At 44.5% G+C, this 26,582-nt stretch overlaps 1 protein-coding gene across 2 annotated transcripts in view; it reads right to left on the reverse strand.

Moving 5' to 3' along the window:
• Mylk3 (myosin light chain kinase 3) overlaps positions 1 to 26,582 on the reverse strand; it is a 54,670-nt gene that overhangs the window by 9,942 nt on the left and 18,146 nt on the right. Inside the window, exons 1-8 of one of the 2 annotated variants that reach the window (XM_008847366.3) lie at positions 17,593 to 18,069; positions 14,074 to 14,164; positions 12,818 to 13,220; positions 9,491 to 9,933; positions 7,864 to 7,969; positions 7,318 to 7,411; positions 6,687 to 6,796; positions 5,092 to 5,233 (exon numbers count right to left, since the gene is read on the reverse strand). In XM_008847366.3, coding sequence (XP_008845588.1) covers positions 5,092 to 5,233; positions 6,687 to 6,796; positions 7,318 to 7,411; positions 7,864 to 7,969; positions 9,491 to 9,933; positions 12,818 to 13,220; positions 14,074 to 14,164; positions 17,593 to 18,069 — 1,866 coding nt within the window. Of the gene's footprint in view, positions 1 to 5,091; positions 5,234 to 6,686; positions 6,797 to 7,317; positions 7,412 to 7,863; positions 7,970 to 9,490; positions 9,934 to 12,817; positions 13,221 to 14,073; positions 14,165 to 17,592; positions 18,070 to 26,582 lie in introns of those variants that run through there. The other variant, XM_008847367.3, reaches the window with a different exon arrangement.

Here is a 26,582-nt window from a genome sequence, read left to right on the forward strand (position 1 = left end):
ATCCCTACTATCCCAGCTAAGGAAGCCTACAGCTCCCACATAAGCCTCGGTTTCCTCTTGGGAAGTGAATGGCTTAGGGTAGCAGCATAGGGCTAGAAAGATAATGAAAATAAATGGAGTGCATTAATGAAACAGTACGAGTTGGTATAGGGGGCTGGAGAGATGGCTCAGCAGTTAAGAAGCTGTACTACTCTTACAAAGGACCTGAGATTGGTTTCCAGCACCTGTATCAGGTGGCTCACCTGTGGCTCCAGTTCCAGAGGATCTGGCACCCTCTCCTGGCCTCCAAGGGCACCTGCACTCATCCACATCCACACACATAATTAAAAATAAATAATTGAAAAAACAAAAAGGAGTTGGTGTAGACTGTGGGGAAGTGAAACTTCTGTTCTATGTAAAAGGGCAACCACTGCTCAGTGCCAGTTACTGTTCACCGAGAAGGAAGCTGCACAGCTGTCAGTTTCTCAGTCCTTAAGTCAGAAATGCAGGTTTTGTGTGAAAACTCCACGTTTTTAAGTGCTGACAATGAAATTAAATGTAAATAAACACACATCATGTGTGAGAACCAAAGAGAACACTTCTGTGATGGTGATTTGGCCAGGCATCACTCATGTGAGATGACTGCCTTATGGCAATGGTTGTGAGCATTGGCTGAGCATTAGGATCACCAGCAGAGTTTTATGTATTTTTATTTTTCTGAGACAGGGTCTCATGTATCCCAGAGTGGCCTCAAACTTACTACATAGCTGAGAACAATCTTTAATTTCTGATCTTTCTGTGCCTTTCTCCAAATTCTGAGGTTACAAAAGTGTGTCATTACACCCAGCTTTATATAGTGCTGGGGATCAAATCAAACTCAGGGCTTTGGGCATGCTAGATGAGTACTGTACCAACTGAGTTATATCCTAGCCCCTCATCAGGGAAATTTTAAAAGTCCCAATACCCAAGTAATGAGACCAAAGCAACATAAGTTTGATCAAGGAGAATAGAGCTAGCCAGATGTGGTGCCACAAGCCTCAGTCCTAGCATTCAGAAGGCTAAAAGAAGAGCATTGCAAGTTTGAGGCCTGCATAAGTTCCATAGTGAGACCCAGACTTGGAAAAAGAGAGAGGATGCTAGAGATATTGATCAGTGGTCAAGCACTTGCCTAGCATGCAATGGTACCATTCCCAGCTGGGGAGACAGTGTATCTACAGTTTTGTAGAGATGACCATGGTCCATGGGTTAGGAATGTTGGCCATAACATACTTTTCCTTTTAGGTCTTTCAGATCAGCTCTGAGGCCCTGAAGGAGCCCAAAACAATGTTCAGGGCCTAAAACAATGTTTGCAGCTTTGAGTTGACAACTTGTGGGGAAGGCAGTACTGATTACTGAGTACTGAGTGGAGCACCAACATGGTGGCCCACAACTGTCTGTAGGTCCACTTCCAGGGGATCTGATGCCCTCTTCTGACCTATTCAAGCACCAAACATCCACGTGGTGCACTTACATACATGTAAGCAAAATATTCATACACATTTTTAAAACAATATTTTCCTTTTTTGCATAGTGAATCTGGAATCCAGTACTGGTACCACACTCCCAGGAAATAGGAGTGTCCCACCTTGTAACTGACAGACTCTAGGAGCTTTCCAAGGCCTCACAAGCAAGCAAGCCCTACTCTTGCCTGAGAAACGGCCTCAGTAAACACTGCTTCTTTTCTGCAGGGCTACAGGGATCCCCAGCTCCAAAGGCTGTTCCTTGACCCAGAACCACAAAGAAGATTCCCAAGCTGTCTGTAAATGTTCATCCTATAGAAAAGCTGATCCAAAGCTTTGAAATTATCTCTAGTGACAAATGAGTCCAATCCCTCTCCCTGTCCACCATCTTTCTGAATATCTTAACTTTACAGTCTGATGCCAACCATGAAAGATGGTCAGAAGGAGCAATGTGCAGCCCTACAGGTAAAGCTTCCCACTGCCCATCTTCTGAAAGGAGGTCACTGAAATACACCCCCTTCCTGAAATGGGTTGTACAGAAACACCCTCTTGTTGTGGAAATGGAGTGGGAAATCTCAGAAAGGACCTCCATGTGCTTACCACCAGCCAGGAACCATACCTGGGATTTTATATATATGACAGCCCTGGGACACTCCTGGGAGACAAAAGAAAGTATAATATACTTGCTCAGTGGAATATCAGATAGACCTTTAAAATAATAAGAAAAGATGTCTGTAATGCATTGTTAACTGAAAGAAGCAAGCTTTGGAAATAAGATGCAAGCTCTGTAAAATGGCAGGTAAAGGTGCATGCCTGACACCTGACCTTGATCCTCAAAACCCACATGGTGGGAGAACCAACTCCTGAGAGTTGTCTTCTGACCTGAACACATGCATTGTGGCATACCTACATCATGAAATATGCATGCCTGTGCTATAATGAGTACATGCTTGTATGCACACACATGCACAATTAATCAATTCAACAATCAAGTTTTAAGATTTTTAAAATTTTTATGTGCCAGAACTGGAGGCACACACCTTTAATCCAAACACTCAGGAGGCAGAGGTAGGTAGATCTAAGATTAAGGTCAGCCTGCTCTACATAGCGAGATCCAGGTCAGCTGGGGCTACAGAAGGCCCTGTCTTTAAAAAAAGATTTATTTGTATGAGTGTTTGCCTGCATGTTTTCATGTGTAACACATACATGCTGGTGCCCATGGAACCATAAAATGACATCAGATCCCCTACAACTGGAGTTACAGATGGTTGTGAGCTACCATGTGGGTGCTGGGAACTGAATCCAGTTCCTCTGCAGGAAGAGTAGCCAATGCTCTTAACCACTAATCCATCTCTTCAGCACCCAATAATATTTTTCAAAATCAAGATGCATTGTGTGACCCCTTTGTGGGTATTCCTGCATAATGCCAAGTCATTCATACAAAAGGACTCCATTCATGAAGACTGGGTGAGGAAAACTACTATGCATTTTACTTATATTACCCATATTTATTGCCACTTGCATTATGTTCCCTTTTAAACTGTGTGTGTGTGTGTGTGTGTGTGTGTGTGTGTGTGTGTGTGTACCCCTATATGTGCACATCTCTGTGCAGGTGTGTGTGCCCATATATGGATGTGTGGAGAGGGAGAGGCCAGAGGGTGTCTTCCTCAATCACTCTCCACATTGCTTTTTCATTATATTTTATGTATGTGGTGAGAGGAGAGAGAGAGAGAGAGAGAGAGAGAGAGAGAGAGAGAGAGAGAGAGAGAGAGAGAGAAATATTGATTCATGCAATACTCTCAGAGGCCAGAAGAGGGAGCAAAAACCCCAAGAGATGGAGCTACAGGTTGTTGTGAGCCACCCAACAAGAATACAGAGAACTGAACTTGGGTCCTCTGGTGAACAGCAAGTGCTTTTAACCATTGTGCCCTCTCCACCTTACTTTTGAGATAGGGTGTCTCACTGAATCTAAAGCTCATCAATTAGATAGACTTGCTGGCCAGGGAGTCCTCAGAGTTCCCATTTCCACTCCCAGTGTTGGGATTACAGGTGCATGTGACCACAGTTTTAAATGGGTGCTGGAGATCTGAGCTCAGGTCCTCATGCTTGTACAGCAAGCACTTTATCTACTGAGTCATCTCCCCAGTCCCTTGACCTTTTCAGAAAATAATTTTATTTGTGTGTGTGTGTGTGTGTGTGTGTGTGAGAGAGAGAGAGAGAGAGAGAGAGAGAGAGAGAGAGAGAGAGTATATGAACTTGTGTGTAGATATGTGCTCCTATGCAGAGAGAGAGAGAGAGAGAGAGAGAGAGAGAGTATATGAACTTGTGTGTAGATATGTGCTCCTATGCACATGCATGGAGCCAGAAGATGACATTGGAGTCTTCCTCCAACACCTCTGCCTATTCCTTTGAGGCAGAGACACTCCCTGAAAGCGCAGCTCATGTTTCCTCAACTATGCTGGAAACAAGTAACCCCCAGTAATCCTTCTTCAGTGCTAGGGTTACAAGCATGCCCAGTTTGTTATGTGGATTCTGGGATCTGAACTCTCAGTCTCAGGATTGTGCAATAAGTGTTCTTAATCACTAAGACATATCCCCAGTGCCTTGCATAATTTTTTATCTCTTTCACAATTTTATACATGTGTATAATATATTTTGATCATATTCACTTCCTATTCCCCTACCACTCCCTCTGGAGCCTGCCACTTGAACTTGAAAAAACTGCATTTATTTATTTGATGTGTGTGTTGTTTGTGTGTGTACATGTATACACATACTCATGTGCCACAACATATGTATGAAAGTCAGAGGACAACTTGCTGGAGTTTGTTCTCGTCTACAATGTGGGTACCGGGGATCTAATTTAGGTCATCAGTCTTGGTAGCAATAACATTTATCCAAAGAACCACCTCACACACACACCCCTTAAACTTTTTTAAAACTGATTTTAAAGATTTTCACACACACACATAAATAAATAAAAATAACTTTATTTTGCAGATCATGGTGATGCATGACTTTAATCCCAGCACTCAGGAGGCGGAGGCCTCTCTATAAATTGAGACCAATGTGGTCTACATAGTGAGTTCCAGGTCATCCAGGGATACACAGTGAGACCCTGTCTCAAAATATATATTATTTTATTTATATGTACGAATGTCTGTGTAAGTATATGACACACATGTGTGGGTATCCATGGAGGTCAAAAGAGAACATTAAATCTCCTGGAGATAGTGTTACTGGAGTTATATAGAGTTGTAAGTCAACCAACGTGAGTGCTGGGAACTGAACTCAGATCCTCTGGAAGAGCTTCAAGCACTCTTAACCACTGAGTCATCTCTCCAGTTGACCTAAACTAATTTTAAAGACATTTGTAAAAGAAAAAAAAGTAATTGTATCATTTAATATTGAAATAATACTTAAAGTTTGAGGCATAGTCATCCATAAGTCACAAACAAGAATAGAGCTAACTTAACAGGCCTGTTCAAGACTCTAGAACTAGGAAATTACATAGTCAGGAAGGAAACCAAGACCTGTCTTCTTACAGAGCTCTCAATGATTAGTGAATTAGAAGCTCAGAAGGCACTTTCCCCAGCCCCAGGACAGAGCTGACCTTGAGGTCCAGATGCAGGATATAGTGCTGGTGGAGGTAATGCACACCCTCACAGATCTGCTTGGTAAATAAGACCACTTCCAGTTCAGTCAAGTGGTACTTCTCGTCTGTGATCCGCTCAAAGAGTTCACCTCCATCCACACTGTCAGAGAAAAGCAAGATATGGGCACCAAACTGAGCAAAGCTCCCAGAGGACCTATCCACTGTTCTCACCAGGGGGCCAAAAGCAGCCAGGCCAGGTAAGCCTAAGGTTGGTTATACCACATGGGAAACCCAAGGCTGGTCACACAGGGCTCCTGACCCTGCCATCTGGGATTTTGTTGGTCCTTTGCTCTGGTCTATTCCCAGCAGAAGGTTTTCCATGTTGATAATTTAGACTCTGGATAATCTAAGTGTGGGTTTCAAACTTAGCTGGTTGGGTGTATCAACTAGTATCAATATGGCAAGAAGCCCAAATGAAGCTGGGCATGGTGGCCCATACCTAAAATCCCAGCATTTGGGAAGTGGAGAAAGGAGAATCAGTTCAAGACCATTCATAGTAAGTTCAAGGGCAACTTGGGCTCATGAAATCCTGCCTCCAAAAAAAAAAAGACCAATTAATAAACTAATTAATTGGTTGAAAAATAAAAAGAAGCCTAAATTAGGCAAATAAAACCACATATGAGACAAAAGGATTTTTTGTTTCCCCAATTTTGGTGGAGACAGCACTATGGATTGAACCCTGGGCCTCACACGTGCTAGGCAAGCACTCTACCACTGAACTCACCGTTTTTCCATTTTTGAAAGATATCTGTTTGACAGATGTCTTTCTCTCCTTAGCCCTGCAGAAGGTAAACAGCAACAAAAGCAAATGATAAATGGCCCTGAGTCCACAGCTTCAGTGTCAAGAGTCAGTTGTGAGGCAAGAAAGATGGTTCAGTGGCTACGTGCGCTTGCTGCTCTTACAGAGGACCAGAGTTCAGTTCCCAGCACCCACATTAAACAGCTAACTGCCTGTAACTCCACCTCTAGGGAAGCCAGTGCCCTATTCCCTCTTCATGGGCACTTGCATGTACCTGTACAGACAGATAGACAAACAGACACACACACACACACATAAGCAAATAATAAAATAAGTCAGTTTAAAATAATCAAATAAATCATTGGGAGTGAGAGGCACAATGGTAAACAGAAGACAGAAGACAGAAGCCACTGTGAGTCCAGCATACCTCTTACAGACATAAGTGTGAGTTCAACATAACTGAATTCTTTATATTTTCAAGAAAATCCAGATTTAAAGATTTTCCCATTTCTATCCACATTTTCCAATTTCCAACTGTTAATAACTCATACAAAATCACTACAAATTGTTTAGGTCTAACTGACATATCTACAGGAAAATTAGACATGCTGGCCACTGATTTGTGACAAAATGGCTTTGTCCTCCAAGTTCCATAATGGAGTTCAAACAGTAAAACCAGAGAAGAGGAACTGGCCTGGCCCTGGGCATTCCCATGGGGAGAGGAATGAGAGCATTGCTTAGACTGAAGGCTCTCAGTCCCAGCCTTGCGCCCAGCCTGAAGAGAAGCCACCTTCAACACCTCTGAGATACTCACTATTCCATGACAAGGGTGAAGTTGTTCTTGTTCTCAAAGGCATCATAAAGTTGGATCAGGTTTACATGACTGAGCTGGTTCATGATGTTGATTTCATTTTTTACATCCTCCTTATGGAACCAAAAGGAAAGGGGGTTTTCCAAGAAAATAGGTCAGGAAGAGGAGCCATTTGCATCTCCCAAGACACACATACACACACACCACACCACACTAGAGCACCAGCACACACCCGCACACACACACACACACTGTCCTATATTCTTCTTCAATTTCCTTGATTCACTGTCCAACCATGTTCATGTTCTTGTAACAGAAAAAACCTTGGTTCAAGCTACTTACCTATCTCATTGATAGGAAATCAGAGGCCCAAGAAGGAAAGGGCTTTGCTGCCCAAGGTCCTGCAAGCATGTTGGCAGAGCCATGCAGGCTGCCCACATACACAAACGTGGTCTGGCCTGAGGAATGCAGGTTATGTACAGAATGGAGTGTGGGAGTCAAGGCAGAGGCAGGGAAAGCATTAAGTTCCCTGCTGGACCTGGGTAAGAGCAGCTGGAGTAGGGGACTGTATTGGAAATGAATGAGTCTGGATTCTGGTTAGAAGGATCTGGCCAGCCAGGAGCAGATGCCTCACCCGGTCCTTGACGCTCTTCACTTTGATGATCTTAGCTGCCAGAGTGAGACCCGTAGACCTCTCTGTACACCTGTATACCTGGCCAAACCGGCCCCTACAGAGAGACAGGGATGCAGTAGGCTGAGAGTAGGAAAATCTCACTGAACTCATGAGTAGCCACTTCTCCTCTCCTCCACACACACACCACGTAGACTATCTTTCACCTCAAGATATTGCCTAGTCATCAATCACCAAGGCAAGCTAACCTGAAATCTAGAAAATAATTTCTTTACCATCCACACATGTGGTCTACCCTACAGCCTAAGGGAAACCTCCTCTCTCTACTGTAGGCTATCCTGGACCCTAGGGAATATCCCCCTCACCCACTCTGCATCATGCCAGCCTCAGGGATGGGTTTCCCATGTCCCTACTTTGAGGGTCTCCTGGACCTCTCCCCACTCACACATGGAGCCATCTTCACCCTAGGGATACCTCTATTCATTCTCCAAGCAGGTCTGTCTCACCACCCCAATCCCTGCCCTTCATCAGGATAGACTGTATACCTACCCTCCCAACACTTCATGTTGAGACACTGTATAGCTTGCTGAGATCAAGGTATCCTTGACACTCACCACCCGGTGTTCAAATGGGGCTGGAGGGGCTATGCTGTCATCTGTAGGAAGATAAGAAGGGACCTGTGACTCTCCTACATGCAGTACCCCATCCTAAAAGCACTAAACTTCACTTGGGTTACCAGGTGGCAAGCCCTCTGCCTTTCTTACAGCCCTAGTACTTCAGAGCCCTGCCTCCAGAATCAACTCATTGGAGCCACCCATTTGGCAGAAAAGGAAACTGAGTCTCAAAGAGGTCAGGTTCAAAGTTACTTAGCATGCCAATGACAGGTGGGATTCAAATTCAGCTTCATTGGCCACTAGACCAGTAGTTAAGAAATTATACTCAGCCTGTTCGCAAAATCTGGAAGGGAATTCCAGATGGATCAATGCAGCCTTCAATAATTCACAAAGCTTTCACAGAATTTCATGAGGAGGTTGCATTTAAAGATAAAAAAGGGCTATGGGAAAACAGCCAGAAGGGTATGAGAGATGTGCAGCTAGTGAAAGAAACACACCACCTCGCTTCTCTCGCCCTTGACCTCCAGATAGAGGATCTCAACTAGAACCTGGAGGGCAAAATAACTTGTGGTTGAGCACAAAGTGAGCAGCTTCTGGGGCACAGGGTGGCAAAAACGGACAGTAGATCTAGAGGAGAAACAGGGTTGCTGGTACTTGGAAAGACAAAAAATAAAGATATTTAGGGTTGAGTTTTCTGCTTAATCAGGTAATATGAAAGCCTAAAGATGTTACATAAAATTATAAGGAAGGAAATATAATCCACAGTACACACCAATCACAATATTATAAAATAGTTTATGTCCCAATAGCTGGAAGGTTGACAATTGTTCAAGACTTGTCTGGGGGGGGTCTCTCCCCCCTGCCAGGAGTACTCCACAGACAATTCTGTCACCAAGGAGGGAGATTCTAGGACTGGAGGGATTGAAGACTTTTGTGGCAAAGAACATGAGGATATCTCCCTCCCCACTGGGACAGCAAGTAGCTCAAAAGCTCTCCACCCTGTTTCAAGTGACAGTGGGAATTGCTGACAATGGTTTACACATATCAGCCAATGTCTTTACTTTTCCTCTTTTTTTTTTTCCTAGTTGGGGAAGCATCTCATAGTACAAGGTGGTCTCAAACTCATTATATAGTTAAGGATGACCTTGAGCTTATCCTCCTGCCTCCACCTCAAAAGTGCTGGGACTACAGGAATGCACCACACAGTTTTACGCAATGTTGCAAACACAGGGCTTCAGCGTCATTCTACCGAGCTACATCCCTAGCCCCCCTTATTTTTACTTTTTAACAAGAGCCTTCCCCAGCTCCATGCAAAAGTGATACCAGTGGTGGAACCCTCAGGTAGCAAGTAACTTTGAGAAGTCTACTCACGTAGTTGAGCCACATAGTTCCCATCTTCCCTACCACCAAACCCAATCAAATTTCTACATCTTAGACTCCAGTACCAGGACTTACTATTCCAGAGTCCTGGACATGCCCAGAACCACATCATCTACGAAAGCTGTAAGAAGCCTCCATTCACTGACTTCAGGACCTGTCAAACAGGCCACAGACTCACTTACCCAGAACTACACTGGCAGCCTCGGCACCAGGGGGCATCCTCCCTCCAGCTTCAGCTCTCCCAGAGCACTTGGCTGCATGGTCCTTTCCAGGCTCAGGGTGCCCTGCTCCTGGGACTGTGTTTTGCTGCAGGCCTGGGGACCCAACATCTTCATCTCCCCTGTCCCTTGTGGCCAAGCTTGGTTCTGTGATAGGCTCGGCCCCAGGCCCTGGCGCCTCCTCTAAACACACTCCCCAGTTGCTGCTCCTCTTTGGCAGGGGTGGAAATGGTCTGACCTCTTTAGGGATCTGGTCTTCCAACTCAGTTCCAGGTACTTTATGTAGGTCCTGCTCATCGGGCTGGGTGGCCGCTGGAGCTTCTGCAGGGGCAGTGGGTCTCAGGCTGCTCCTCTGTAACACAAGCAGCTTCCTGGGAGTGCCCATCTCATGCTTATGGGTGGAGATCCTTGGTAGAGAGAGATATAGCCTAGAGGTTAAAAACAATGAAGTGCCGAGGCTGAAGTTCAGTGGTAGAGCCCCTGGTGGTATGTGCAAGGCCTTCCCTGGGTCCAGTCCATGCCTTGTCAGAACTGTGCACTGCCATAACATCTCTGATCTTGGTAGCTCAATTTTCCTAATAGTTTTTTTTAATATGCTATATAAAAGATCAAAAAATTGAACATGGACTATTAGTCCCAGTACTCGGGAGGCAGAAGCAGGGCTCTGTGAGATCAAAGCCAGCCTGGTCTACATAAGAAGTTCCAGGCCAGCAGGGGTCACAGAGAAATCCTCTCTCAAAAAACCAACAAAAAATGTTTGAGTATGTAGTATATGTGATATAAAATTGTACATTGGGAGTTAAGCAAAGATTAGCAGATTTTTATTAGTCTGCACTTATTCTTTGAAGGAAAATTTGCCTCCAAGTTTGAAGCTCAAACGTCACTGAAAAAGCAGGGACTGAAGAAACCCTAGCTCGGAGCAGAGCAGAGACAAGACAATCACTGGGGCTTGCTGGCTTCCAGTCTAGCTGAGAAAACGTGAACCCAGATTCAGGGACTCTGTGTCAAAAGAACAGGCAGGAGTGAGCGAGGACACCCGATGCCTTCTTCTGGCCTCCATCCAGACACACCAGTACACCTGCATGCAGAAGTGCACATATACTCACAGACAGACAGACAGAAAATAAATAAATAAATAAATAAACAAATAGTGAAAAAATATTTTTACAAAGAAACTTGTTTACAAAAAGAAGCACAACATGACTTTTTAGATTTTTTTAAAGGTTTAATTTTACTTTATGAGTGTCTTGCCTGAATGTATGTAAATACATCACATGCATGCAATGCCCACAGAGGCCAGAAAAGGGGATTGGATCCCTTAGGACTAGAGTTAGAGCTGGTTCTTGGGTCCTTTGCAAGAGTAGCAAGTGCTCTTAACTGCTGAGCCATCTTTCCAGATCCACTTTTCAGACTTTTAAAAAGAAAAAAATGTTTAAGATGTGCCAGGGGTGGAGTTTAGTGATAAAGTCTTTGCCTAGCATGCACAAAGCCCTGGATGCCATCCCTAGCACCACACAAGCTTTGCTAAGAGGGTAAATTCTATGTTATGTGTTTTGGGGTTTTGTTTTTTGTTTTTAAATCACAAGAAAAAAGAAAAAGATAAACATGCAAAGCCTTTCTCTGGCAGCTGAAAGCTGAGCCCCCCACTTCTGAGATGCCGGGCCTCTGAGAATGGCAGTTGACCCTGAGTGGTGCACTTGGGAGACTGGCAGGCAGACTGTTTACAGTTAAGGACTGGACAAGAGGCAAAGTCCTTTGATTTTGAACACTTGGGACTAGATATTGGTCAGTGATGATGTTAGGTATTCAAGTTAAGTTACCCCAAGTCCTCATCTCAGACCAAGGGATCCAGAAAACTATGACAAACCAATTGCTGGAGGAGTATCCAGGTAGCCAGTGGAGTATCCAGGTAGCCGGTAGCCAGTAGCCACTGAAGCCCTCTTTGGTCTTCCCTTCCAGAGGAGGTAGGAATGAACCCCAAAGTCATGCAGCTCTGAGTCATGTTTAGTGTCCAAATCTTTCTTACCTACTGACAGCACCCACCACAGACATTGCCAATCAATAACAAAACTTTGTGCTGCCAAGTTCGTATATGATCATAGGAGGTCTATATAAGCAGTCCCTTCTAGTCAAAACTGCTAATTTTCAATCTATTTTCCTCAAAAAACACTCAGGTGCTAGGGAGGAAAAGCAGGTGGTAACCTCCCCATTTCTTGAGACCTGCTTTAGATTTGGTATGTCTAAAATTCAATCAGGGCTAAGACAGAGATGGACAGTACTTCTCACGCAGACTCTTTTTGGGCCTCTATCAAGTTCATGGAAAGTTCACACCTGGCCACAGATTTCACATTCAGAGCTCTGGCCTGAATCCAGGGATATCAACCAGGAATTCCTCCTGAAGGCCTGTTAAGGCTCCCATTTCCTCTAGAACAAAGACAGACAATCATCTCTTCTCTGCCTATTACAACAGAAAAAGATGCTATATCATCTCCCAGTTCCAGGCCTTGGGGTCAGGGCAGGTTCAGGGGCACCAAGTCTCTCTGTGAGAAGTATAGAAAGCCTAGTGTCCTCACAAGGTATTCTGGGCACCAGCATATGCTGCACCACAGGACCTGGAAGGCTGCTCTGGGCACGGCTTGTGCTGCACCACAGGACCAGTGAATAGAGCCAGGGCTGATACGCAGCAGAGTCCTCATTCTCCCACATTGTCTGTTGAGCACAGGGCCTGAAGCTATGCCCTAAGCACCAGAACAGCTGCCATAACTCCATCTCCAGAACCTCTGACTTAAACCTCCTGAAACCCTAGATTGACTCCATCTGCCCCATCTTTCTCTCTTCACCATATTGTTTAGGCCTTAAATGCTGACCCAAGGAAACAGATGCAATTAGGCACATAGATTCAGGAAGCTGGTCTCATACCCCAATTTCACATGATGGTGGTACTTGGAGCCTGTTTCATCATCAGTAATATAAGAAGACAACCACCTTCATTTACTGGGAATACTAGGAGAATAAAATGAAGATAATTCATGCAAAAGGCTATACCCATGCTGGAATATGGTTAAAGTGCTTGTTTAGTTATCTAAAAGTTAATTCTTACCCATACCCCCCTCCATTAGCGTTACAAAAACAAATAAGCAAAACCAGAACCTGAGAATCACTCCTGACTAAAGTAATCAGAGTCTCTGGGCACTGGCATTTCTTTTCATTCTTATCCTCCTAGGTAATTCTGTGGCCAGCAAGTGAACTGCTCTAAGGTCCCCTTGCCCAACATAAAAGAATGTCCCTTACCTTGGAAGTTCTTCTTCGCCACTGTGAACTTCCCTGGCTAGAGCTAATGGCCCTAGGGATTGAAGGATAGGCCCTGAATTCAGCATTGTGCTCTCTTCTGAGAGCCAACACTCAGGTTTGCTGGATGCTGTTCCTTGTCCTGCACTTTGTGCCATCTCAAGGCTGGTGAAGTTTTCACTGATTCTGTTGCGTGCTGTAGACAATTCCAAAGTAGTCCCAGGGTTCTCACTGGATGTTTCAGCAGTTCTGGCTTCTGCTTCTATGGGTAATAGCCAATGACCAAGATCTCCAACTCCCTGACCCAGTGAGGCTCCTGCCTGGGTGAGGTCAGCTCCCTTCCCTGAAGTGCTGATGAAAGGCAGCCTCTCCACTGTCCCCACTGATATGTCCTCCTTCTGGCTCTCTGCAGTGATAACAGGGTGAAAATGCACTTCCATTAGAAGACACCGATCACAAAGAAAAGAAGAACATATACATAAGGCTGTGAACCACTTTTATAATAGCCCCAAACTGGACATGACCCAAATTGCCATCAAGAAGGTGTCTGCACCATGGAACATCCACACCATGGAGTGTTCTACAGCCATTTAAAAAATGAAAGGTTAATATCACTATGCGCCACTATGGAGTGATCTCAGAATACACCGTGAGGTAAAAGGCAAGGCGGACAACAGTATGTATGAAAGCCTATTTCTCTAAGAAGGGAGGCTGTGTTTTCTAATGTACAAGTGTGTATAAACACACAACTGCTTATAATGTGGTCTTCATCTACTGAACCTCAAGGGAAAGATAAGACAGAGGCTTTGTAAGTGATTCCATATGAACGGAGAAAGCAGGGCACAAGGGGGAAGAGCAGAAGCTGGACTCCTCTCGGCATGCCTTGTTTTGTTAATTTACTAAACCCTAAAAATATTATGTAATCTTTTAAAAGAAAATTAACTTTCATAGGGCTGGAGGGATGCCATTAAAGACTCAGGTTCACAACCAAAAGGACAAGAAAATCAACTTTTGTAAAAGTAACCCAGCCATGTGTGATAGCGCACACTCATAATTTTAGTGCTCAGGAGGTGGAATCCAGTGGATCAGAAGTGCAGTCATCCTCATCTACATCGTGAGTTTAAGGCCAGTCTGGGCTATATGAAACCCAGTCTCAAAAGGCAAGAAAAAATAAACAAACAAACACAACATGAGTGGTACTGTTGATAATTTTATTCAGAGTCATTGTGTGTGCAATGGGAATAAGCAGATGCACTCACCTTCCCACAGCCTCCCGCCGTCAGCTTGCACTCCTGGAGTACTCAGTGCATGCTTTGGTTTTGCTCCCTTCTCTTCTACTTGCTCTTTGTTCTAAAATAACCACCGTAAACACACCATTATTCAGATTACAAATGTGTTGACCACCTGACACATGTTTACAGATAAAAGCAGTTAATTTATTTCATATAGTCTAAAGAGTACATATTAGTATCACTTTAGAAATAAATACTCTGATGCTTTCCCAACATCAAAAGAAAGAAAGAAGGAAAAAGCATCACAGTTTCAAACCCAGGACCCAATCCTTTCTAGTGCATCACTAAATTGCTGGGAGGTTGGAGTCCCCTGATACAGGGTTCTAAATAGACAAGATTACAAAAGATTTAGACCGGGGATGGAAAAATAAATGTTATCCTAAATCGTCACCTCAAATAATTTATTCATGGCTACTAAGGTTCTGGTTGAGACTAGATTCTGGAGTCAAACCCATGCTTCTGGGGTGGGGCACCACAGTCAATGGCTAGCATCTGCTTAAGAGCTGGATGGGCAGATGCCACACCACTCCTTTCCAGTGCAGCAGCATAGCCAGGAGCTATGCTTGGTCAGCCTCCTCAGCATCTCACTTTCTCACCTGTAAAACCAGGAATTATCCCATTAGGAAATATTATCTGCCTCAAAGAGTCAACAGGAGGCTGAGAAAACTAATTTTTTACATGTATTGAGAAGTGTGCCCAACACATAGAAGGTGCTCAACAGCTGTAGTTACTTTGAAACAAAAAGTTATCAGTGTCAATGAGCCCACTGTGTAAGGATGCTGAGTGCTGGCCCAGAGGAACACTCAGTATCTTTTCTTTAAACCTGAAATGTCTGCCAGAGACCAGAGTCTAGTGTGCACATGCTCAGAGTCCTGAAATGGTGCTAGTCATTCTGGATGATTGGCACAGCCCAATAGTGAGCTCTGCAGAAAACATTTCTACCACTTGCTAGGACCCACTGGGTTTTGAGCTTTTGACTAGTGAAGTTCCCAAATACGACTCCTGATACAAGTCATAGCAGCAGTTCTGTTCCACAGGCCAGAGTCTGGGACCCCAACATATGACCCGCCAGTAATGGGCCACTCCTGCCTTGGCCAAAGAGATCCTTACTGGGAAGCCCAAAGGCCTAAACAGCTGAGGAGTTCCCAGCACTTAGGAGGCAGAGGCAGGTGGGATCCCTGTGAGTTGTAGACCAGTATGGTCTACAAAATGAGACTCTGTCTCGAAACAAACACAACAACCACAACAACAACAACAACAAAACCAGGGACACATTTTATTTCTGCAGCATTTTAAAGATTTTCATTTGTTACCAACATTGAAAATCTAAACCTTCAGATTAAAATTCTAGGATGAGGCAATATTTTGTACATTTGTTGAACTGTATACTTAAAATGTTTAAGCCAGGTATGGTGTCATAAGCCTTTAATCCCAGCACTCCAGAGGCAGAGGCGGACGTATCTCTGTGAGTTCCAGGCCACCCAGGACTACACAGGGGCTACTCTCTCTCAAAAAAAAAAAAAATCATAGTTTGTATGGGTGTGTAAAATTTAGTGCATTTAAGTAATGCCTTAATAAATTAATTGTCAATTGTTAGGCCTTAATAATAAGTCTGAGTAAAACAATTTTTTTTCTCTTGAAAAATGGACAATCTGGCAACTCTAAGCACAAATGATAAAGCTCAGCTGAGGGCAGTTCCCCCTAACGGAGACCCAAAGTCCTCCCCTCTCCCAATTGTTCCTTGCCTGTTTTTTCTACACTGAATTCTACACTTGCATTCCTGTTATTTTCTCATACCTTTGGGATTCCAGGGCACCAGGCTTTATAATTATTATTTTATTATTTATATTTATTTGTGTGTGTGTGTGTGTGTGTGTGTGTGTGTGTGTGTGGTGTGTGTGTGTGTGTGTGTGTACTTAGGAGCATATGCCCTTGGAGGTCACATGACAACCTTGTAGGACTTGGTTCTCTCCTTCTACCACATAGGTCCCAGGGATCAAACTCAGGTTATCAGACTTGGCAGCAAGAACCTTTATGACACTGAGCCATCTTGCCATCCCAATTTTACTTTCTTAATGCTAAAGGTATAACACATGGAGAGCACATAGATTAGCACTTGGCACATGGCAAGCACTTTGAAAATATGCTAGCTGCTATGATGATTATCATCACTGTGGCCCAGCCCTTCTGTGCAGCTGATAGTGCTTCTTTCTCTTTCCTCTGCAGGATCTGATCCTGCCACACCTGTTTGAGAAACTAGTGGCATTCCCACAGATCTCCTCCTCGTCCCCTCACCACTAGAAAGGGACTTGTATAGACTATCTTTAGGCAGACCCTGTTGGGCTGCTTTCCCTCCCTTTTATACTAGGTTTTTGGAGTTTTTAAAATTTTTCATTTGGTTCTGTTTCTCATTTTTGGTATTAGGGATTAAACCCAGGGTTTAAAAAACATGAATTTTTTTCACTATGAGAGTATTAAATTTTCTTTTAAAAGTTATTACTTAGATTTATTTTAACAGGTTTAATTAGATTATTTTTCTTTTGAAAAGCCCAGGTTGATTATCTGTGGCCAGAGCCACTGCAAAGGTCCCATCTCCCCTTGTAGGCCAGGTCTCCAGGGCTACAGAGTGCATGGCAGGTTGCCTAGGGAGAGGTGTGCACTCGGAGGAGCTGCAGACAGGGATAGGAAGCACTGAGCTGGGTTACCTGCAGTCTAGCTGGGTTGGATAGGAAAGCATCCTCCACAATTAGACCCCAATTCATTCCCTGCCAGGGCAGATGTTAATCAAAGGGATCTCAAATGGTAGTTCCAAGGCCATCTGCTGTTGCCAAGTGGCTCTCATTTGTTCCCAAACACGGTGTTCCCTCTACACACTTCACCACCACCACCACCCCCAAGCCCTAGTAGAAAAGCTTCCATTAGCCAGCAGGTACGATTATACAATCCTTGGGAATGGTGATGCCCAGAAATGCCTTTCCTCCTTGGACTGTGACTTCTGCCTGTTGTCTCCCATGGGTCACTGTCAACATTTATTTCCCCACAGACAGTTGCATACTTTGCCCACTTTGAAACAAAGCACAATGTTGGGGACAGGAAGGGAAGTGGGTTGATGAGTAGGGGCGATAAGAAAGGGGCTCATGGGAAGAAAGAAGCCCCAGGGATGTTAAAGCAGCCCAACAGCCTCCTCTCCCTGATACCTAGTTTGTCCCTCACATCTATGTTGTCTAGTGCTGCCCAGAGTCCTATATTCTGACTAGAGTATTACCTCATACTTTGTTTGGGATGGCAGTGGTCAATGGGCTGTCTGGAAATTCACCTATGATTTCTAAGCTTCCATCTTTCATTTTCCCCATCAACAAGACACAGAAGGCACAGTAAGGACACAACATCTCTGTAGCTCTGCTGAGACTCTTTTCTTAGACAGGCTCCCCACCAGGGTCCCTGCCCCTCCCCACCTCCAGTCAAGGCAGGGAATCATGAACCAACCTTCTCAGGGTCATCAGCCAGGCTGCCCTTCCTCCAGGGGGCATTCCCTTGCATGATGAAATCGACCACCTTCAAGTTCTGGAATGTGGCCCCCACCAAAGTAATGGCCCTGTCCACAGCCACCACCATCCTGAAGAGGGCTTCCAGTCTGGCACCATGCTGGGCACCATCCTGTTGCACAGCCCTTACCAGCTCCAGGACCTCAGCCCACCCAGCCTGCCCAGTGGCTGGAGGAATGCTGTCAGTCCCTGCCAGACCCGGCTCTCGGGAGGCCTCCAGCCGATTCAGACCTTGCTCCAGGTGGCCCATGCCTTGGCACACGCACCGCAGCTTCTCTGTGACATCTTCTTGGAAATGCAAGAGTCTGTCTACCTTCTCATTCAGCATGGTAAGCTTTTTGTCCATGGTGGCTAAACAGGTCCTGCCCAACACTGGCAGACCCAGGGAACCAGGACCCTCCTTCGAAACTCCTGACATCCCTGTTCAGGCTGAAGAACCATAGGCCTGTTTCTCACTTAGATGATAATGTTTGAAAGGTCATTGTCCTCCGTGGTTGAATCTTGTCCCACAGCACCAGCCTTCCCACTGCCTGGGCTGTTTGTAGAGCTGAGAGGACAAGTTCTCTTCTCCCTCTGCCTTGCCTGTCTTCCACTCAGCCACTGTCCCAGGCCCTTCTCCCCGGGAACCCTTTGACATCATGGTAGTGTTTAACATTCCTCTTTGAGAGGCTGTTGATGGCAGTTATTTTAAGAATCTGGCCAGAACAGGCAGGGCTTCATGCAGCTGATGCTAAAGGTTAGAAGAAAAATGTCCTTTTGATAATATACCTATCAGCTGGCCCATGCAAGGGGATTTTTTCAGGATCCTAGGCACTGAAGAGATGGTGTCCCACAAGCTACACAGGTACATTTAAATCACAATAGAAAGCAAGACTACGGCAAAGTAAGATATGAGACCATTCAACCAAGTTCTGACTTTCACTGTAATAATTTTAATGTTTCTGTAAATTAAGAATAAACTTATGGAGTTCCCTACTTTGCTTATAGATGAAACAGACTTGTAACTGCCCATGGGATAAGTCTGCAGGTCCCCCACCACCACCACCACATATACAGATATGAGGCCCTTAGCTTCTAGTCACTTGTACCAAAAAATAGAACTGAAGGACAACAACCTAGGCTTCTTTCTGAGTGCTATCCCACAGGTTATGTTCCTTACAAAACTCTCTAGAGACATTTATCAGTGACCCTCTGGCCTTTCAGTAATATCTATAAACCTATCAGGCAACTGATGTCCAAACTTCCAGACTCTGCAGGTCCCAGAGAACAGTGAGGCCATGTTTCCTATGGTTTTTAGACATTTTTACCTTCAGAAACAGGTGGTTTAAATTCAGCCTTTACAGAAACACCAACATCTAAAGCAGACACAAACAGAGAGGCTCAGGTTGCCAGGTTGCCACTGAGGTGGGACACATAGGACCACCTCAGAGTACAAAGGGTGCAGCAAGACAGTCTGACACACTCTCGTCCAGCTCCTATGGGAAAAGCTGGGCCTAGAAATGAAAATATGCCTAAGTTACACAGGTACATGGACTCCAAGGATGGTCTTGCCATGGACAATGAGGCACCAAGGGAAGGGGGCTTTAGTGTCCCCACCCCAGCTCCTCTTTTCTGAATAAATGAATTTTTGATAAACAGACCTGGAAATTTGGCAACCAAAGGCACCATTGGGCCATTTTAGTATTTTAAGTCATCGGTGACCTTTCAGTACAATGTCCTTGCTATGCAAATGCAGCTTGATCATGGCCGGCTCTACATATCCCTCTTCAAGATGCCTGTTCCTAAGCAGGCCACAGAGACACCCAAACGCATTTCTGGGAGCAATCCTGGCTGTTGTTGGAATACAACACAGCAAGCTGAAGAATACTGGTCTATTGTATGACCAATATTAAACACAGATACATGGGGCTTGAGGATGCAGCTCAGTTGGAAGAACATTCACCTAGTATGCACAAGGCCCTGGTTCAATCCCCAGCATCACATAAACCAGGCATAGTGTAACTGGACTGGCAAGGATGCAGCTATTCTAAAGCAACACTTGTGTTCCTCCCCTTGGCTATCAGATAAAACAATGGACCTCAAGACATTAGAGCACCCCTAGGAATCTCATGTCAAGAGAAGAGAAAGCCTAAAATTTGGATCAGTCAGAAGGGAAACTTCCCTAGAAAGAAAATTTGCAACTTGTCAGCCCACCTAGCAGAAGAGTGGAGCTGAAACAATGATGGGTCTGTGATGGCAGGACTGCACCTTGACCAGGACTGTTTAGATAGGCCTTCTACTTAAATCTAAACCTCATGAAGGACCCTGAAGATGAACTTGTGGGGCAGGGTCCATTGGATCTATTTGTCCCTTTCCCCAATGTGCCCACACTGAATACATCTTTTTCTGCTTTTTGTTATTAATTTGGTTTTTGTTTTTGTTTTTTTTGACTTATGGAGGACAGGGGACTGAACTTGGCTTGTTGGGGAACAGGTTGTGATCCTGTCTGGGAGCAATCATGGTGACCATGAAGACAGCAAAAGGCACATTTTGGGGTGTCTGCCACCCGTAGCAAGTTCATCATGACACAGAACCATGAAAGAACACCCAAAAATGTCTGTAACAAGACTATTAAGACCTACCTCTCCCCCCCCAAAATTCCCCTGGAATCTCCTGCTGGTACAAGGATGAAACCCTAAGGGCATCCAAAGAACTCTTTAGCTGACCTGCTGACCTTGCAAAAGATATTGGATCTGAGGCAAAGGTGGGTAGGGGACCACATCTAGGGACTGCTTAGAAATGCATATCTCTTGCTTCTGCATAAACCCTACCCTCATGTCAGGATCCCAAAGACGTACTTGTGGGGAGACAAGATCTCTGCCACTCTTCCCAATTTGGCTACATTTAATAAGTCTCCTTTTTCTCCTTTTCACTATTTGGCACTTTTAATTGACTTCTTGAGGATAAGGTCAAACATGACTTGTTGGAACACAGGCTATGACCTCTAAGTCTATTAACTAATTAATATTAACTAATTAATTAAAATAAATTTTAAAAGAAAAATAAATTTTAAAAGAAACCTCTGACCATTTCATTTCTGCATTTTTCTTTTGAACTCATTGTGCATTGGAAATTATGATCTTTGGTGTACTCTTTTTGAAGTGTGTATGAGTATATGTGTGTATGAGTGTAAATGTTTGGGGGGTGATTCTTGGACTGTGGAAGTGTCATTGCTTCATTTTTTATGTGTATAGTGCCTGCATGTATGTAAGTGCACCCATGTCATGCAGTGCCCATGGAGGTCAGAAGAGGGCATAACTGGAATTATGGACAGTTGTTAGCTGCCATGTGTACAAGAGCAGTCAGTGCTCTTAACCACTGAGCCATCTCTCCAGTCCAAGAAGAGATTTTTAAGAGAAGGGGAACTGCCATGTGAATTATGGTCTAAACTGGGGTGGGCATGACAGACATCTAGATAAAAGGAGGAAGAGGTTCTTCAGGAAGAGAGAATAAATAGAGCCAGAGCTGACATGCTTAGGGTTTGGACCTGTATCCAAAGAAGAGATGGAAAGGAGCTGGAACTTGTTATGTAGACTAGGCTGGCCTTGATCTTACAGCGATTCGCTTGCCTCTGCCTCCAGAGTAATCAGCTGGGAGAAGAGAAAGCCTAAAACTTGGACCAATCAGAAGGGAAACTTCTGGAAAGAGAATTTTACAATTTTTCAGACCACTTTGCAGGAGAGTACAGCAAAACAATGATGGGTAAGTGATGGGCAAGACCACACCTTGACCAGGACTGCTTAGATAGGCATAACTTTGGCCTCTACTTGAACCTATACTTCATGTCCCAGAAGATGGATCTATTTGTCCTTTTCCCAATGTGGCAACATTGAGAAAAAATCTCCTTTTCTGTGTTCTGCTGTTAATTTGGCTCTTTTACTTGCATTATTGGGGATGAGTGACTAAACCTGGCTTGTTGGGGCACAGGCGGTAACTCTGGTAACAGAGTAACCTCAGCACTCAGGAGGTAGAAGTAGGAGACCCAGAAGTTTAAGGTCATCCTTGGCTACATAGTGAAGTTGAGGCCAGCCTTGGATACAAAAGACAGTCTCAAAACAACAATAACAATGAAAAATAAAAACAAAACAACCAACCAACAAAACCCCACAGACACAGCAAGCATAGTAACACATGCCTATAATCCCGTAATTAATAGGCTGAGGCAGAAAAAATTTGAGACCCTATTTCAATAAAACAGAAAAAAAACCAAACAACAAATAAAGCACAAATAAAGTGTCCTTGGAAAAAGAAATGTAGGGAACACAACACTCTTGCCCCTTTGGGGCAGGACTTCAGCTACCACAGAAAACTTACCTGCATCTAGCCAGAAGACCACTCCTTCTCCAGCAATTAACAGTTATTTCCCTGTGGAGCCAGAATTCCCTGGATCAAACTTCAGGAAATGGCTACCTACAGAAATCTCTGGAAATCCAACCTTAGCCCCAAAACTCTCTCCCAGTTGGCCCTGACAGTTTTTGTACAATAAATACTATCACACTGAGACAGGCCCCCATCTCTACACTGTCCTATCACTTCAGAGCAACCATCAAGCCCAGAGTTTATAAAGCTCTGGAAAAATACTGAAATGAACCCAAAGGAAACAAGCAAGTGTCCCAGATATTGTCTCTAAAGACGACCACTTAAGTAACAAAAGGATTTTCCCTAGGTCTTCCTTAAGCAGCAAGTTTCTAAGGCAGCTCATTTTGAGGTGCTGCAACCATCCACTGTTCCAAAGTCACTGTGGAGTTTCCTGAAAGGAGAATGGCATCTTCAGCTTGACTGGCGTAGAGTAGAGAAACTAGGGAATAAAGTGGAGAAGGAGACTTCATAGGGTAACATAAAAGTAGCAGCAGCAGAAAACTGGAACTTTCCCACCTGGGCTTCATTCTACTAAGGGAACATGCTTGAGGAAAGTCCCTGTAGAAGAGGATGGCATATAAATGACCCATAAAATCTCACTTAGCCCACTTAACCCTAATTCCTGTCTCCCTTGGAGTCTGGGAAATCACGTTCAGTTTCCTTAGACTTATAGCTACAACATAACCTTAAGAGACAGGATAAGTCTGATCCTCAGAACCTAAAAAAAAATTTTGAGCCAATATTTTACTGTAATGTTATCTGGCCTCAATACAAGGTAGATGAGAAAAACAACTTTAATATCATCTTACAGCTGGATCTATTTTGTAATGTTGAGAGAAATGATCAAAAGTGCCTTATGTATAAGAGTTCATGTCTGCTACTAGGATAAGTGACTATCAAAACATACACATATACACAGACATACGTACAGACATACACACACACACATACACATACACCCTATAGAGCACATTTGGAGTAAAATTTGTTATCCATCCACTCACAGGTCTACATGACTCCCTCCAAAGAAAATGCCTGGACCCTTGGGAACATTTTATACAGATACACACACACACACATACACATACACCCTATAGAGCACACTTGGAGTAAAATTTGTTATCCATCCACTCATAGGTCTACATGACTCCCTCCAAAGAAAATGCCTGGACCCTTGGGAACATTTGGAGCCAGTGTTCTTTTTCATCATGGGCCCTCAGCAATATAAAACCAAAAACAATTACAGAGTGTTTGGTTATTCCCATAATATTCATGCCACTATTGCACTGATGGATATGTCTTGCTAGGTCAATTGCAGTTCACAGGATTCCCAGCTTGGAAAGGGTGATGATTATTTTTTTATTCAGGTAACATGCATAGCACCTTCTAGCACTATGAAAACTAGCCAGTAGAGATGAGGCTCTGAAGTCAGCACCAGCTTGTTTGTTCCTCAGCTCATGTATGTAGTATCTTCAACAATAGGGTCTTACCATCAAGTTCTGGTGGGTAACCAAGATCAGGGGCAGTGGTCAGTAGGCGTTGAAGGTCTATGGGACCCCTGGTCAATAGCTTCAAGAGAGGAAGTCCATTCCTGGTACTGGGGTTTCATTTTGTTAACCCATGGTATCTAGTAGGGGCAATATCCCCTGTGATAAGGTAACTCCTTTTAATCTCTTTTTATAATGTATATTTATATACTTTAAAAAGATTCTATAGTGGCAGGCTTCCATATAGATTTTTCTAAAGGTCTTTAGAATTACTTATCCCTCCCCATACTCCCTCCTCTGCCCTATCTTCCCATTCCCCACGTCATTAACCCTTCTTATAATTAGACTTAACATCTGCTTCATAGGATGGAGTCCATCCTGACATTGATATCAGGCTTAAGAACCTGAGGCTAGACAGGTCACAGGGCATAGGAGAGTGCCTAACACTAGTTTTCTACTAGTTATAGTATTAAACTGACTCCTAATGACTTATTGCTACACCTATAGATAAATGCATCTCTCAACTCTTGCCAGAGAAGTTTCCTTATGCAGCAGATGATGATTAACACAGAAACCCATAATATGCCAACATGCAGAGAACAAGAGGTTACACAGTGCTTACCTTTCTCTGAATAGGACACCTATTTCAAACTTCTGACTCCCAAGGCTCAGGAATCATTGAGGAAGAAAGAGAGTGGGAAGATTATAAGAGCCAGAGGTGGTAGATGACCATAAGGAAATAGAGTTTTCCAGGCAGATGTTCAGTTACTCATATAAACTCACAGCAATGGTGGCAGCATGCACAAGTCCTGTGCATCCTCAGACCAGACAAAAATCCCAGCATAGACATGAGGAAGTGGGTAAGAAATCCTAACCCAATTTGATAAACTTTTAGAAACCAATGGCTGCTAGGAGGGAGAAAGGCACGCCTTTAATCCCAGCACTTGGGAGGCAGAGGGAGGTAGATGTCTGTGAGATTGAGGCCAGCCTGGCCTACATAGTGAATTGTAAGTGGGCTGGGGCTAGAGAGATCCTGTCCAAAAGTAAAATAAAATAATATTGTATGGAAATCCAAAAATTCAATAAAAAATTAAAAACAAAGGCAAAACAAACAAAAGTTTCTCTTCAGACTCTCAAAATGACGCTGGACAACTAGAACCCATATAGAACCCTGAGACCCTCTTCATTCACCTGCTACCCCCCAATCCCTCCAGACCCCCACTAATTGCTCTTTTAGCTTCTGTAAAATGCTTGGCTGCTGCTTTAGACATGCCTAGACATACCCTGGCATGCCCTGACCCCTGCCTGCTATTCCCCACCTCCTTCCAGGAAACTATAGATTAAGCAAGCCCGAGCATAAAAACTACCCTATAAGGTAAAAACGGAGACTCCTGGCCCCACAGGTAACAGTCAGCACATTCCACAGCCCCGAGAATATCACCTACCAATAAGAAACTTCCCGGGCTGCATCTTATATATCCAATAGGTTTAAAATTATGTTGGCGCATGCAGGCTCCTTGAACCAACCAAAACGTATCTTTGGTATCTCCCCTCCCCCTTTGCCTAAAACCTATAAAAGGCTCCACTCTCCCTTACTCTGGGCTCTCAGCACGGATCCATTGAGTTGGTGAGGTCTGAGAGCCCGAGCTTAAGCCCGAATAAACCATAAACCTTTGCTTTTGCATTTTGGTGTGTTGGGTCCTCAGTGGTCTTTTTGGGGTCCAGTGGATGAGGTAAAACATTTGGGGGCTTGTCCAGGATCCCCCCAGAGACCTTCGAGAGGAACCGACCCCAAAAGATTTGTGATCAACCAGCCGGGTAAATTTTTGTAAAACTGTGTTTGTCCGCCTGTCTTTTCATCCACCTGTCTTTTCCATACTTTCCCTTTGGTCGCGGCCATCTGATCTCAGTTTTTTGTCGCTGGAATGCTAGCAAGGCAACCTGGAGGATTCAGGAGACATCCCCATCCTCATCAGAGTGGGTGTTCCCCACCAGACACCCCACCGGGACACTAGTCCATCTGAAACCTCAGAGGACCTCGTGACCCTGTTGGGACACACGAGTCCTATCTGTATGGTTTTTGGAACAATCGAGCCAGGGAATACAGACGGCCGAGATTCCACAGCATCTGAAAGCAGCGGTAGTTTAATTTGGGCCCTCTGTCTGTCTGTGTCATTCTTGTGTCTTGTGATCTTTGTTCTAATTTCTTTGTTGACAAAACGGACAGGACTGATAAATACTATGGGCAACACCCCATCTTCCCCTCTAGATCTTACACTAGTCCACTGGGGGGACATTAAGACGATTGCCCATAACAATAGTATAGATGTAAAGAAAAAGAAATGGACAACTTTATATTCAGTTGATTGCCCCGTCTTCAATGTTGGATGCCCCCTGAAGGGACTTTTAACCTGAGTTTGATTTCCAGAGTAGAGGACCATGTCTTCCAGACAGGCCACCAGGAGCAGATCCCATACATTGTGACCTGGCGAGGCCTCATCAAATGACCTGATGGTCCCACTGCCTGGGTCAAGTCCTTCCTTCCCCTGATTAATCCAACTGCTCCCCCTCCACCTCTGCAGGTCCTCCCTCTCAGACCAAAGGTGGAAGAGAAACCCATTCTCCAGGGAGGCACAGAGGAGAATGACATCTTTCCCCCACCCTACTCCTCTCAGATGGGCACCCCGCCAACAGCGCCACAAGTGCAGGCCCCACCTCCTAACCCTGAGGTGCCACCATCGCTTCCACAGGGACCTGCATAGGCCACACGGAGCCAGAGGGGGATCACCCCCCAGCCTGACACCATTGTCCTCCCCCTCTGGCCGGCGGGGCCCCCAGACAGAGAGGGCAATCAGCCCTTTCATTACTGGCCCTTTGCCACCAGTGATCTTTACAACTGGCACTCACAGAATGCACCTTTCTCTGAAAACCCCAGGGACTTGATTAACTTATTGGAAACTGTTCTCTTCACTCACCAGCCCACCTGGGACGATTGCCACCAGCTCCTGAGTGTCCTGTTCACTACTGAGGAGTGAAACAGGATCCT

This window comes from Nannospalax galili, unplaced genomic scaffold (genome assembly GCF_000622305.1).
Source record: "Nannospalax galili isolate Female #2095 unplaced genomic scaffold, S.galili_v1.0 scaffold403, whole genome shotgun sequence".
In the NCBI taxonomy this organism is placed as follows: domain Eukaryota; kingdom Metazoa; phylum Chordata; class Mammalia; order Rodentia; family Spalacidae; genus Nannospalax; species Nannospalax galili.